The 15,697-nt window shown below is 45.7% G+C and overlaps 1 protein-coding gene across 8 annotated transcripts in view; it reads left to right on the top strand.

The window, feature by feature from the left end:
- The window catches only part of YTHDC2 (YTH N6-methyladenosine RNA binding protein C2), a 1,174,422-nt gene that overhangs the window by 836,366 nt on the left and 322,359 nt on the right, over positions 1–15,697 (top strand). For all 8 annotated transcript variants that reach the window (XM_085632632.1, XM_085632630.1, XM_085632634.1 and 5 more), the window contains exon 26: positions 4,842–5,134. In XM_085632632.1, the coding sequence (XP_085488758.1) occupies positions 4,842–5,134 (293 nt within the window). The remainder of the gene's footprint in view (positions 1–4,841; positions 5,135–15,697) is intronic.

Genomic DNA, 15,697 nt, shown 5'->3' with positions numbered 1-15,697 from the left:
CCTGCACCCGGCCGCCCTAGTGCTGCTGATGGTGTACCTTTGGTGCTAATTTGTTTCTCCATTTGCCCTGAGCTAAAGTCCAGGAGCTTTGCTCCCACAACTCAGTGGCCTGCTTGTCAGAAGCCTCCAACCGGAGGCCCCTTATCCCCCATTGGATAACATTGGGCCTCAACACCCTGTACCCGGCCTCCATAGTGCCGCTGAGGGTGTAACAAGAGTGCATCACTGACCCTGCGGGACCCCTGAGTCTACCCCCAGAACCTCAACTCCCACTACCGAATACTTACCTAAAAACCGATAACCATAATTTCTCTATAGGATAACATTGACACTTTTTCCTGAAAAATTTCTCTGTGGAGTTTTGAAACCTAAAGAAATTCTTTAAAATGGTACGATTTAACAAAAACGCTTTTACTCACCTGTTTATAGGCAATTTCCCAGTGCTGCATCCAGGCATACAGCACTGAGTAAGAAAAGTAATCCAAAAGTAACTTACCTGCCATTTTACTGAAAATCTCATTCAAGTCTATGTACTGTATTTGCAACTGATTGCATTTCTCTGAAACAATACTTTAAGTCTAACCATAGTACATTTACAATTGCAATTGAACTGTTTTACAATCAACATTTACTACTGTAAAGTATTTATTGCTTACCTGTGCCAGGCGTGCTTGGTTCTAGAAATGAAATAACTAAAAGAATATTTTTATACAAAACAATTAGTCTGAAGTTCAGTCTTTGAGTGTGTGAATTCATTTGCTGACTGAGTGTGTACAACAAATGCATAACACAATCCTCTGATACTGCCTTACTGCTCAACCACACTACCGCAAATAGAGAGTAAGGTTCTATCTAACTTTCCCTCTGCTTACCTTTGGGGTTCCACTGGACTCTGTGCACACTATACCTCACTTTGGTATAGAATATACAGAGCCAGCTTCCTACACACTCCTAGATAGGGAACTCCCTCAAACCCCTTTAGATAAAGTAAATGAAGATTCTTCAATGGCAGAATATCTGTATCTTTTAATCATAATTCATGATACATGGGTACTCACCCAGGAATGTGAGATCAGTAACAGTAATAGCCACATAATATTTAATTGTGCTACTTCAACAATCCTAATGCATTTCCGGCTGTGCCCTTCAGGGGATATAATCTTCTTTGAAGCAAAACATAAAGAATGGAATGCACACAAACATCATCACAGGGAACTGTTGTCTAAACAAAAATGAAATGAGACATCTATACCTAGGTGTTACTTGGGATAGCGCAACAGATTTACAATTGCGCCCAGGATCAGATGGCAATACCTTGAACCACCCAACAAAGTCAAGCAATCCTGAATTCAACAAATTCGGGCACCATTTTGAAGTGCATTTTCAACGTTTTTTTCCACTAACATTACGACATACCACCTGGATTTAATTCCCCATCCTCCTTTTACATACCTTGCCTGCCTCGTGAAAAAAAGGTCTTTTGATGTTGAATCTACAATCTTCTCTCCCAGCAGGAGGCTCTGCCACTGTGCTACCTCCCACTCTGTTGTGGCCAGTTCAGGCTCGGGCTGTCCTGAGGTCAGCCAAGCATTTTTGTACAGGGACCACGGCACCCAATATAGGGCACAGATGGTGTCCTTGCTCCAATTTTATCTTGGATTTTGGGTCCGGGGTGGGGGGGGGGGGGGTTCGGGGGATTTGGAGCCTTGAGTTTGAAAAACATGTCACAACTCCATAGGGTCCTCTGCGCAGCTCTTTCTCTGACTCATGAACTGCTGGACTGAGTGCCATAGTACACTTTTAAGTGTACCAGCTGCCTTTTGGAAAACAAACTTTTTTTCTGTGGGTGGAGGCAGTGGTATGGCCCTCTAAGTCGGACTGGGGGGATACAGGCAAAGGTTTTCTTCAATTGTCTTCACTTCTGTCGTTTCCTGCACTTTTTCTTCCGCACTGATACTTGTCTGTAGCCACAGGTGCTGAAGACTTTGAACTGAACTCAATCTGAAATTGAAACTACCACGGAAAAAGAGGTTAAGTGATTATGTCTAGCACTAGGAGTTCTCTAAATGATAGTTACCCTGCTATCATTATACGCGTAACTATTATAAAAATCCAGCAAGAAGCACTTAAGAAAATAGAGAATACAATTCCATAGTCTCAAAATTAATTTTATTAGTTACAATATATTAATCTCATTATTAGCAAGCCATTGTTTTGTAATTATCAATGTTTAAGAGATATTTGATTCACATTGATCATTATTTTTTTAATACCATTTCCAAAACGGTGTTTGTCTCATCATGAACATGTAAGTGATATTTGAATCAAATTTATTATTATTCCTTGAGTACCATTGTATATTTAAATTTTTTATTAAGATAGAAAATTTATTTTACATAAATCATGACATGAACAAACAAAAAACACAGCCAATATGTCTTTTGCTACACCTGTTGCTTTTACTGGCATCTAGTCAGAAAAATTGCACTATTTCCTGATGAAGACCCGTCTCTGATGCATAATAAGCTGTGCTTCCGCCCAGGGTCGAAACGTCGACGTTGCAGTCACACTAGTCCATGCAGCTTCCCTTTCCCCAGTATAAAGTCACACTTGGGTCGTGTATTCATGCATTGAGGAATGGACAGTACAACATAACAGATGTTTGTCTTATGTGTTACCTATTTGTATAGTTTATGTATAGCACTTTTTTCCACTTATCACCTTTCCTGCACTTCAATCACTTTATCACCGTGTTTTGTATTGTTCTATTGACAGCCATATTCATTAATATGTATACATAATACCCATACAATACAATCGTCATTTCTGACCCAAAAATATTTTGTCTTTGTGGTGTGTTCCACATATTTCAATTTGGTTCTTGAAAAGTGTTGACGAACCTGTAGCTTTCATAAAACTTGTAATGCTTGCTACTAAAAATTGCATGTTAAAGATATTTAATTACATTGAACAAAGAAATTGTCACTCTCCCGACAGAACCACTTCTCTATATATCTCAAATGGGATGCCGACTTTATTTTCAATAGAAAATGTATGCCTTCTAGTCCCACATATGGGTAGTCATATGTCTTAAGGGGCAGGGATGCCAACATCCAGTTTCTACAAAAGTGATCAATCGACCCAAAATACATTCTGAAACGATAATTGTACCAGACTTTAAACGCATTCCAATCATAGCATGAATATATTTGCAAATCCATGATAAGTTCGGTAGAATGACCGGCTGGACATCAAGCAATGTTAATAACAATACTACGGCTCTCAAAGCAGTCAATCACTCTGTCGTACTACCCCCAAACGAGACAATGGCCCCTAGTCCCAAAATGGCAGGAATGGAAGATAAAGAGTTTGGATAGCCCGGCCTTTTGTTGCAGCACCCTTCCACAGAGAGTCTCTTGGTGCAGGCTTCCACCAGCCTGACCAACCCAACCAATTTTTCTATGACTACCCCTGACAGGAAATCAAATCGAGTGAAGACATTTGGAAAACGTCTCTTCTCATCAGCCAGTTTTGCCCTGCGATCGATCAAGACCTATTGTTTACGCTTATGCTTTTTAGAATTCTGTAGCACAGTTCCTCCCTGGTGTACCGGAAGACCTTTGACCAATCCTTTCGCAGGTTATCCACTATGGTTGTGATGTGGCCAAATTCAAAATTGTGTATTTGACACCACCTACTATGTTGGATGAGCTATAGGCAACAGTGTTGCCATTCATCGCTATGCATGGCTGCAATTGACTGGGTTCTCAGGCGATGTTCAGTCCCCCTGATGCACATATTGCATTTTTGGGGGAAATGCTGACACTGAGCTTAAAAGCTTTAATGAGAGTAGGGCTACCTCTCCCTCACAGGGTCTCTATGTCCAGCCTCGCCAGCTGCAATAATTCCACCATTTCTTTCTTGGCTTTGGCAGAGACATCCCTGACCTCCAGCCAGTCTCGCCCTCAGCAGTTTAGTGAGTGAGGCCGAGGTGCCCCCCCATGACCAAGGTAAGAGTGCCGCTCAGTCACCCACCTCTCTCCACCCCCCCCGCAGCCCACCTGACTTCGAGTTTTTCACCAAAAAAGAAGTGGGTGTGAAGGGATGAGAAAAGTAAGGGAGTGGCAACCGATGGGGGAGAGAAACCAGATATGCCACTTTCCAGATTGGAGGTCCAAGCAGGTTAGTAGAACAAGGCAAAGCCAGTTATTTATTGTTAGATCGACTAATGATCTTCCCATTATTAGCCATAGAGATGGAAAGATTGCTTCACTCTGTATTATATCATGTGGGATGCTACTTTTCCTCACTACCTTTTAGCAATAGTAATTCACTGCATTACATCCCAGGAACATGAAAAAGTACTGTACTCTAGGGACATTCATTCCTCACACTGCACTGCATCTTAGTGTCATAAGGTCACTAGCTAACTGCACTATTCTTTATCATTGGATGCTAACCCGCTGCATCGCATCCTCGAAATATGAATCCACTGCACTACATTCTATGAAGATGAACTAACCGCACAGCTGACTACAGTGCATGCGTCCCAAGATGACTATCCCAATCCAACTGCTCCCCCATAGCGTACCCTTTTTAATGCATTTATAGTTCAGTTTTGTTTAAAATACAAGCCTTATGGTGTTTTCAGTTCTATTTTATATTATGGTGCTGCTATGCTAAATGTGTTAAACAGAAAGTTAGCAAAGGTTTTTGTTTCTTGACTTGCATGCTGCTCATTTCTGATGTAGCAGGTTTATGCTTTTGCTAAACGTTATTAATGATATTGATTGCAAAATATATTAATTCAGATTAATTTAATTGTTGATATTACATTACAGGCTGCCAGCCTGCTTCTGCAACTACGTCAGAAATGGCATAGCTTGTTTTTGCGTCGAATGCGTGCCCCATCAAAGCCTTGGTCTCAGGTCGATGAAGCAACCATCAGAGCCCTGATAGCTGTTCTAAGCACTGAAGAGCAGTCAGCAGGGTTACAGCAGCCCTCAGGAATTGGGCAAAGACCAAGACCTATGTCTTCAGAAGAGCTTCCATTGTCATCTTCTTGGCGGTCTAACAACATCAGGAAAAGTTCTGCAGAAACTGAATTTTCTGATGATTCATCCACTACAGAAAGGTAAACACTCATTAAGACTGACTCAATGAGAAAAAAGTTAGTGCAAGGCAAAAAGGCTGTGTTAAAATATGATGGCTACTTTATCTTGACTCTTATGTTCATAGCTCCATCCCAATTCCTACCCTCAAGAATTGTCATACAGCATCCCATAGAAATGAAATAAGGCGCAGGCCCATAGACTGCCATGTCCAGGGTTTGTCTCAAGACCCACGGACTTACTACCCAGAGGCCTTTCTATCCATAGATAGGCACAATATTGGCACTTCTTAGAGTATCACTTGCTCCCTTCTTGTCTCCAACAGCACTTCTTGGACGTTCTTCTGTGCTTCAGAAATATGGTATAATGGAATGTGGTGTCTCATCATAAACCAACTCTAATATTTTCCCTTTACAGACACCACTGCTTTCTTTTCAGAAATAGCCTAATACAGTGATAATGGAACATTGTCTCATGTGCAAACTGAAGGCAAGTGGGGTTTTATTTTTACTAGTACTCCCCCTCTGAGACATCTTTACATTGGCATACATAGACACTAAGCAAATGAGGAATCTGGTCTGTAAAGAGCTAATAAAACACATTTACCAGTCTCTCACTCATGACATTAGCTTTGACTGCAAGTGCTGCAGCATACTTCTTAGAAAATATCAGGTGCCTAACTTAACAAATTACAAACTTTAATGCAGCTTTTCCACTTTGTTACTATGCTGGAATGTTAACTCACAGATTTGGCATATGTTGCAAGAAACTCCTACATTACAGAGAAGGGTTGCCAGCACAGCATGCCCTTTGCGTTACCACCTAGCAGTGTCGGAAGACCGTAATCAACGTTGTTTTAATTTAGCTGTTCCAAGTGCCAAGGGCCGAAGGTGCATCAGTGCATATTACAGACAACATATTTTTATTATGGCAAGATCGTCTTCAAAATGACATGCTGTGTCTAGTAAAGCACATTCTGTGGAGTCTAGTTCTAGGAGATGTCGGGCATGACATTTGTGATTGTTCGAGACAGTAGACTGTACATTAAAAATACATATTTACCTTTCACATAAATGGGGCATAGGTACATAAAGTGATTTGCTGAGAATCACACAATTTAGTCTTGTTCTGATGCCGATTTTAGAATGCGGTCTCAATGTTGCAATGTCTTGTGTCCTCTTTTGAGCCTCAGGGCCAACGAGTGCCCCTTAAAGTGGAACTTCCTATCAAAGTAGCAGTTTAAGGCAAAACTAACTCATGATTAAACATTGTTGACCTTGAGCATACAATTGATAAGCGTGGTTCGATCTAGATTAGAAAACAGGTCTCTTAGAAGACTGCCTGTCAATTGTAACAAATTGCCTGTAAGGCACACTTCTGACCGTCTTCCCCAAGCAGTTAATTTGGAGGTGCACTTCCTAAAAGTTTTGGGCTTGCCAAAATATTTGCACGATATTTGTGAGTAGAAAACATGTCTAGAGAGGCATGATTCCTTCTGCAACTTTATGTGCAGTGGGGTTTTCATAGGAACACCCTTCTCTGTACACACTAGACCTGTAGTCCTGATAGAGTGAAGCAAGCCCTCAATGCCCTTAGTTCACTTTGTCTGGTCTCATCTTTTTCAAGCATCTTTATGTAATCAATGGATGGTCTTTTTATTTTTGGACAGTGTTTTATTATGGTCATACGCAAAACTATGAAAACAAATACAACTAGTGCTTAGCCGGAAAACAGAAGCCTATGCAGAACTGCATCCGGTGGAATAACATCACCCTCACCAATTTTCTCCATTCAGTTTTATCATTACCAATTTTGTGATCCCTCAAAGTCTTAGACATATGCAGCGCCTCTAGCACCATCCATTCCTGCACTTTCTCATGCCATTTTGATGCAAGTGATCCTGTAGATAGCCTTAAGTTAGTGGAACTTCTTCTGTGTGCCAACAGCATGCAGGGAGCTGTAAATTTATACTTCATTTTCCCCCTGTGTGACATGCATGCAAACCAAGAAAACAGTGTCTAACACATCAAAATCATGTAATCTTTGTCACTTTTTGAGTCTGTTGCTGAACCTGCCACACAGCCTACCTGCTCTCTGTGCCGCGCTGTCCCTGCACCAACGGAGGACGCCCACACCTGCACACCACAGCGTCTCCCTGCCGCCGCCGTATCTTCCACCTACACGGCCGTTGTGCGCAGGGAGACTACTGCTCCCAGCAACCCTCGCGGGACGAACCCGCCCACGTAATCAGAGCGTGCTTGAAGGCGCATAAAGCCAGCGGGAGCCCCGGCAGAGCGGGGGTCACTTTTTGAGTCTGTTGCTGAACCTGCCACACAGCCTACCTGCTCTCTGTGCCGCGCTGTCCCTGCACCAACGGAGGACGCCCACACCTGCACACCACAGCGTCTCCCTGCCGCCGCCGTATCTTCCACCTACACGGCCGTTGTGCGCAGGGAGACTACTGCTCCCAGCAACCCTCGCGGGACGAACCCGCCCACGTAATCAGAGCGCGCTTGAAGGCGCATAAAGCCAGCGGGAGCCCCGGCAGAGCGGGGGTCACTTTTTGAGTCTGTTGCTGAACCTGCCACACAGCCTACCTGCTCTCTGTGCCGCGCTGTCCCTGCACCAACGGAGGACGCCCACACCTGCACACCACAGCGTCTCCCTGCCGCCGCCGTATCTTCCACCTACACGGCCGTTGTGCGCAGGGAGACTACTGCTCCCAGCAACCCTCGCGGGACGAACCCGCCCACGTAATCAGAGCGCGCTTGAAGGCGCATAAAGCCAGCGGGTGCCCCGGCAGAGCGGGGGTCACTTTTTGAGTCTGTTGCTGAACCTGCCACACAGCCTACCTGCTCTCTGTGCCGCGCTGTCCCTGCACCAACGGAGGACGCCCACACCTGCACACCACAGCGTCTCCCTGCCGCCGCCGTATCTTCCACCTACACGGCCGTTGTGCGCAGGGAGACTACTGCTCCCAGCAACCCTCGCGGGACGAACCCGCCCACGTAATCAGAGCGCGCTTGAAGGCGCATAAAGCCAGCGGGAGCCCCGGCAGAGCGGGGGTCACTTTTTGAGTCTGTTGCTGAACCTGCCACACAGCCTACCTGCTCTCTGTGCCGCGCTGTCCCTGCACCAACGGAGGACGCCCACACCTGCACACCACAGCGTCTCCCTGCCGCTGCCGTATCTTCCACCTACACGGCCGTTGTGCGCAGGGAGACTACTGCTCCCAGCAACCCTCGCGGGACGAACCCGCCCACGTAATCAGAGCGCGCTTGAAGGCGCATAAAGCCAGCGGGAGCTCCCGCGACGCGGGATCGCGCGCGGGTCGGCGCCGGGCGAAGACCGGGCTAAGAGCGGGCCGTTTGAGGCCGTTCGAGGACGGCAGAGGACGGCCCTGGCCCACCCCCCTTATTGCTCCTAACCTGCTTGTTATTGTATCATCGTGCTGAGACAGGTTAGCTTAAACTGAAGCTCCCTAGTTAGTAAGTCGAGTGACGACCCTGATCTCATCGTAAGCACCATGAGTACTAGGATGACACGTAGCAAAGCCTCCAAAGGTGGTTCACAAATCTGTGGCCCTATGGACGACTTCATCACCCGCACAAATATAGCCATCGATGAAGAAATATCTAAACTTCAAACCCAGGTATCCCTAGAATTGGTAGCTGTACGTAGGCTGTCCGAGGTAATTGCCCTCTCGAAAAAATCATCCTTAGGACATATAGCCTCTGCTGTCACTCCAGCACGCCCTGCCCGCCCAAATAGTATTACCACCCAGGTTGATTTACACCAGCCCCCGATTACTTCCACCCTCACTCCGCCCTTAGAACAATCACGCATTACAGAAGAGCTAAGTTTCGCTGCACCTTCTCACGCCCAGACCCCCACCCTTAATCCCCTTTCCCAAGTATTCCCAACTACTTCCCGTGTTAGTGGTGCACAACCCAAAAGAAAACGCCAATCACGCTCAGCCTACTCTCGTAAAAAGGCAAAGGTCGCAGTCTCCCACCAGCTCACAATGACCAACACTCAGGCACGTAATGCTTTACCTGAGGGTTCCTCGAGCACACAGTCAGTATGCCAAAGTATGGGAGAGGGTCCAGCCAACACCACCCCAGTAGACGAGGGGGCGCAGGTACAAGACCAGGGAAGGAATGATAAGGAATTTATAGATCAAGTCTGGGAAACATTAAAAAAACTTCTCTCACCACTCGACTTAAGATTGTCTAGGATAGAAAACAATCTACTCGAGATGGAGAAGAGCATTATTGCTCTGGCCACTCTTGGCCTGAGAAGTCTGGAAAACAAGGGCGTGTCCTTATCTGACCCACTTTCGCCAGCCCCTGTTTTGCAAGCTGAGCAGCACCCCCCACCAGTACCTGTTGCTGTAAGGCCTGTTCCTAAGCCGAGGACTGTGGCTGTGGATCAAGTTTCCATAACCGCTAAACCTCAGGCTACCAAACCGCAGATTCCCACACGGAACTCTAAGCCTGGAAAAGTAAATCCAAACCTGGTAGCATCCGCCAGACCCCAGCCTGCCGAAACCCAGGGTCCTCGTCCAAAAGAAAATTTTAGAGGAGGCTATATAGACCTTCCACCAGAGGCCAATGACTATGTGGTCGTGTTGACAGGCGTCCCTGTGATTGGCACTGACCAACACGAAAACCACTGGTCTTTGAAAAATAAAACTATGCACTGGCTTAACGTCAACAGACCGATTCCCAATGGCAAAAGAAGCCGAGTAATGATGGTCCGTAGAATACCCTGGGTGGGCCCAACCAAGAAATCTAAGCAAGGGGACTGTGTAGTTGTAACTTTTGAAGACCCACATACGGCGCACCATATCTGTTCCTGGCCAACTAGTGAAGATTCTTTAGTCATACCAAGGCCGCTATCCTATTTTTACCCCCCACGTCAATTGCATACCCAAGCGGATAACTGGTCCTTGGTGCAGCACCACCCATGGAACACCCATCCCATGAGGCAAAAGAATACTCTTTTACACTGGAATGGCCTTTCAACCTACAATAGATTTGGAGGCCTGGAGGAGGTCGATTGACTTTCTATGTTCCCAGCATGCCCACAACTAGAAAAAGCATTGTCTCCACATGTTATAGACATAATTGGAAATCCAACCAACGGCCCTCCAACTAGCCAAGCCGGGCTTCTGACTCTCTTGCCCCGGGCCATGGAACCGATCAAAATGGCCATTTTAGATTGCAAAAGAGTGGAAACGAGGCCAGACAGCCCCTGTTCGATCCCCCCTCCTCCAGTACAATCTAATCCAATGGAGATCGACCTGCCTGATAGAGTTGCCTCCCCAGGCGATTCTTCACTGAGGGTCTTAAGCTGGAATGTGGCTGGCCTTACACGTAACTTTGATAACCCGGAATGGAACACCTTCCTGGCACCCTATGACATTTGCTTGCTACAGGAAACATGGTGCCAGGAACCTAGACATAGAGTGGGGTTTTCGACCTTCTATGTTCCGGCTGTATGTCACCAAGGTTCTAAAGGACGCCCATCCGGTGGTCTTTTCATCTGGATCAACATAGCACTAGACCTCAGTGTTTCTCAAAGGACCACCGAAACACCTGACCTTCAATGGCTAACAGTGCACTACAAAGGGGGAAGGAAACTAGAACTATTTAATCTCTACTTAAGGGGCAATAGGAACGGAGGATCTCTAAACTCTTTAGGCTTAAGTAACTACCTGTCTGCCTGTGACGCCGACTCTCTCGTCCTGCTGGCAGGCGATTTTAATTGCTGTTTTGAGCCTTTAGCCAAAGAAGATATTCTGGATACCAACGAGGAGGATAACAGGAGGGGCATCCCTATTTTGAACCTCGAACCGATCCCTAAATGGACACAAAAGGCGATCGATATAAATGCTCTTTGCATGGAGCATAACTTGAGAGCAACGAATGGGCGTTCTAAATCAGATCCCATGGGTGCCCATACATACAATAGGACGGGCCACTCATCCAGAATTGACTTTGTTATGCTCAACTATAACCTCTGGCCATATCATCAAGACATGGAGGTTATAGAGACCTGTGACAGCGACCACAACCCTCTCGCTTTAACCATTTCTGTCCCCTGGCAAACTGGGTCTCAAGAAACCACTAATCAGTTATGGAAAGCTTCACATGAGATTCTTCCCTCAAACTGTGGCAGACGTCTTAAATGGGCAAGAGTCTCAGCGGATGAGGCTAGGATGTCACAAGCTGAAACCATCTTACTAGAGGCTGAATCTAGGCTTGATAGCACGAATAGCGATAGCAAGATGTTTTTATCGTTATTTACGGAGACTGTAACGGCACTAAGTGGGCTGTTCATCATTCCCAAACCCAGCTCCAGAACTGCTTCAAAGGGGGCCCTGAGAACAAGTGAAAAGTGGTTCACAGCCAAGTGTCGACTTACTAAGGGTGATCTTGTTGCTGCAGTAAAAGGAAAAGACCAAGCTACCATCAGGTCTGCAAGGAAACTTTATAGGAAAACTGTGACTGAGGCCAAGCGGACATATGATTTCAACTTTTGGCGTGACCTAACAGAGGCGAGCACAAGGAAAGATGCTAAGGGGTTCTGGGACTTGCTAAGATCAAGAGACAAGCCCATTGATCAACAACTGACTTGTAATATCCCTGGTGTTGCCTGGTTTGCCCACTTTTCGAAATTGTATTCGGCTCAGACAGGGCCTCCGCAACCAGACCCGCTCCCAAGGCTCAGTTCCACAGATCTCCCACCAAATGAAGTCCTATTTACCACCTTGGAAGTAGAGAAGGCAATCAGGTGTATTATTTCTAACAAAGCGGCAGGACCTGATGGGATTCCGGGCGACTTGATAAAAAATAATCCCCCATTTTGGAGCAGATTAATTGCTGCTCTTCTTAATGAGGTTATGTTGGGGGGGTCTTACCCTGACTCTTGGAGGGGCGCTGAAGTAGTCCCCATTTTCAAGAAGGGTAGCAGGGAAGACCCAGCCAATTACCGCCCCATCAGTTTGCTGGATTCGATGCAAAAGGTAGCGGGGAAAGTGGTATTGGGCAGGATTCTGGAGTGGGTGGATGAAAATCAGATATTGTCTGATTTCCAAGCGGGTTTTAGATCAGGGACAGGCACCGTCGAGCAGACATTCCGCCTTTTAATGCTCTATTGGAAGGTAGTGGTGCTAGGAGGGGGCAGCTTATACTTAGTCTTCATAGACTTAAAAACAGCCTTCGACCTGGTTCCAAGAGCATTATTGTGGAAGGTCCTTGACGAGTTAGGTCTACCTCCCTATTTGTTGGCCTTGCTGATAAAATTCCATGAAAACAACTTTGCCCAAATCAGATGGGGTGCCCAGGGAGAAAAAACCCCGTGTATTCCAGTAGACAGGGGCGTCCGCCAGGGGTGTGTGCTTGCCCCCACTCTGTTTTCGCTTTACGTCAATGGAGTGGTGGAGCACCTTCTTCAACATCCTGCAGATGCACCATCCCTGGCTGGAAGGAAAATCCCGACGCTCCTGTTTGCGGACGACACCCTCCTGATTTCGAAATCACCTGCAGGCATACAGTCACTACTTTCCAGCTTCAAGGCCTTCTGTGACACCAAGGGACTGGCCATAAATATTGGCAAGACCAAATTTCTTGTCCTCAACCCCCCTAAGAAATCTGTTAAACCCCCCACTCTAGACTCTGTCACATTAGAACGGGTCAAAGAATTTGACTATCTAGGCATACGTCTTTGTGATAGTATGAGCTGGAAGGCCCATCACCAAAAAGTGTTTCTAACCCATAAGGGGGTTGTTGGTGCTTTACTTAAAGAGCAGCGTGCTTCCTCCATAAAACCTATTGGGGCACTTCTTGATATTTATAGGGGTAGGGTTGTGAGTGCAGCACTGTATGGCGCAGAACTTTGGGGTACCCAGAGAGTGGATACTTTGGCCCACCTAGAAAATAAATTTCACAAAGATCTGATGAGGCTACCCCAGAGCACCCCCACAATCCCCCTCTTGTTGGACGCAGGTACTCGTCCAATCTGCGAGCAAGCTAAATTACGCCCCTTACTACTATGGTCTAGAATTTGGAACGTCCCCGAACTCCACAGCTATGCAGACGCCCTAAAAGATGTACTGTCCTTACCTGGCTGGCATAAGATCGCCTGGCTCAGAGAGGTCAAGAGGGCAGTATACAAGCTCGGTCTGGGAGCTGCGTGGGAAAATAAAACAGCACCTCCTAAACAAGAACTGAAGAAGGCTTACTGGTCTTGGGTGGATAACGAGAGACTTGGTAAATCAAATCACCCAAGATCTGTTGCCAACTTCTTGATGGTTAAAGATATCCCCTCCAGAGAACCATATTTGGACTTGATTCACAGTTCACATGATAGGGCATTATATTTTAAATTCAGGGTTGGGGTCTTACCTTTATGTCAGTTTACCTCTACCTGGAAACCACCACTGCAAACTGTACCCTATTGCCCATTCTGCGAGCTAAAAATCGAATCTGTCGCACACTTTCTATTTGAGTGTCGAGTCTATATGGCCCCTAGACGGAGGTGGTTGAAGCCTCTTTGTAGGAGCCTGGGAACTCGCTCACATCTGGAAGCTATAAGAATATTGCTCTCAGATACAAGACCCTTTTTTGCCATTTGTTTGGCTAAATTCCTAGGCTGGGCTTGGCGCATAAGATCTGCTAAACAACTGACGATACAGTAAAGCGTCCCTTTTTCATTTTCATTTTTCATAAATTTTAAGATTATCTCGTGTAAATATGAAATGTTTTTAATGGTAATATGAATTGTAAATTGCTTTGTTTCGACCATTGTTTTTATGTTGTCATGTTTTGCTTTTATGATATGTTTCTATATCGAAATAAAGCTTTACTACTACTACTATGTAATCTTTGTCTTCCTTTCATTGAAAAACAATTCCCAGTACATATCTATGACATAACATTCATGACTCATGTGCAAGTATCCACCATGTTCTTGACATCTAGATTAAGAATCTGGTTCAAGCTATATCTTATGTGAGGGCGCTAGAGTGAGATGGACCTAATGTAAGAAATTATACAGTGGCAGTTTAAATACGCCTTTTTTGTTTTGTGACCTCTTTTTTTAATCATCTGACAAGCATGTTTGCCAATCTTCTTCTGTCAGTTGTGACCCACAATCCACATCCCATATAGACATCATTGTCAATGAAGGCTCTACAAAGTCATCTTTCAAAGGCCAATAAAGACCAAAGACTATTTCCCAGCCCAATTGGTTATGTAAAAGGATGACCAGCTCACCAGATTTTGGAGCTTGTCAGGTGAGCACTTCCATGAACGTTTTGCTGCTCTAGCTTGGGCCTATATCAAAGAAAGTCTACACATAAAAACTAGCCTGTGGTTCCTCTCACCATTTTCCCTGGATCCGCTTAGTAACAGTGGCATCCCTCATCATTTTAAAGAGCAAAAGGAGTCTCAATTGTGGTGACTGTAAGAGTAACACTTCAACCCTTGTCATACGTCTGAACATTTCCCATGTATATGACTTTAGTTGAACTAAATAAGTACTTGTTTCAGGGAGTTCATGTCCCACCAGAATTCCCAGCTTCTCCTCACCATATCTGCCTGCCAGCCACTTGGCACTGTTTAGGTCCTCTTTTAAATTTGTAACCTGCATAGTGTAGCTGTAAAGCCAAATAATAAAGTTACATATCCGAAAGTGCTTCTCCACCCTCTTCATGTGATCTTCTTTAGGTCTTTTACTTAACTCTTTGTTGTGTCTGTGGCCCTAATGTAGATGACATGATACTGTATAAGACTCAAATTGTACTCTCAGTGACGTTACACATCATACCGTGGTGCAGCACAGATTGACAACGTGATAATATCAGCATCAATGATATACGCTGCATCAGCAACAGCCAAAGTGATGCTCAAATCTTTTCGGTGTTTCTGAACCTAGTCTCATCGCTCTTGACTAATCTTAAGATTCAGTGTGTCCTGATTAGAATGTGCAGTAGATTCCCAAGTATTTAAGTGCAGTGCTTAATCTGAAAGACAATTAGTTATAGATTCCTTAACTTAGAATTACCCACAGGCGTTATACTGGATCCGGATAATGTTTTTCTTAGCAGTGCCCCTGCACATTGGTAGGTGGCGTCAGTCGACTCCGCGTCAGCATCGTAGTCGCCAGGATGACATCGCGGTGCCTACTTGCACACCGCCCCTGTGCGCTGACGCCAGTCTAGCCACTGGTCCACGCAAGCTGCCCTACCTCTGCGTGGCTGCAGACGTGGGACCCAGCAACCTCGCGGGCCTGGGATCCAGCAGGTGGGCCAGTCCACCCTTTCCGCCCCTGCAGCACGCAGCCTAGAAAGCCTCCTGGTCTGACCCTTCAGGGCCATCAACGGCCAGTGGGTGGCAGGATTTGCCATCATCTTAACCACTGGCAATCCATCACTTCAAGACTTCCCCTCCCTCCATGCCGCCGTCTTTCGATCACAAGTCGGAGGCTCATTTGGTGCTTCTCCTTCAGAAAGTCTCAGCTCTCTTGGCCAAGGGAGCTATCAAAAGGGTCACTGTGCCAAAAGTAGGTCTTGGTTGCTA

This window comes from Triturus cristatus, chromosome 2_1 (genome assembly GCF_964204655.1).
Source record: "Triturus cristatus chromosome 2_1, aTriCri1.1, whole genome shotgun sequence".
In the NCBI taxonomy this organism is placed as follows: Eukaryota; Metazoa; Chordata; class Amphibia; order Caudata; family Salamandridae; genus Triturus; species Triturus cristatus.
The sequence above is the reverse complement of the archived record's forward strand: the minus strand, read 5'-3'. Positions and strand labels throughout refer to the sequence as shown.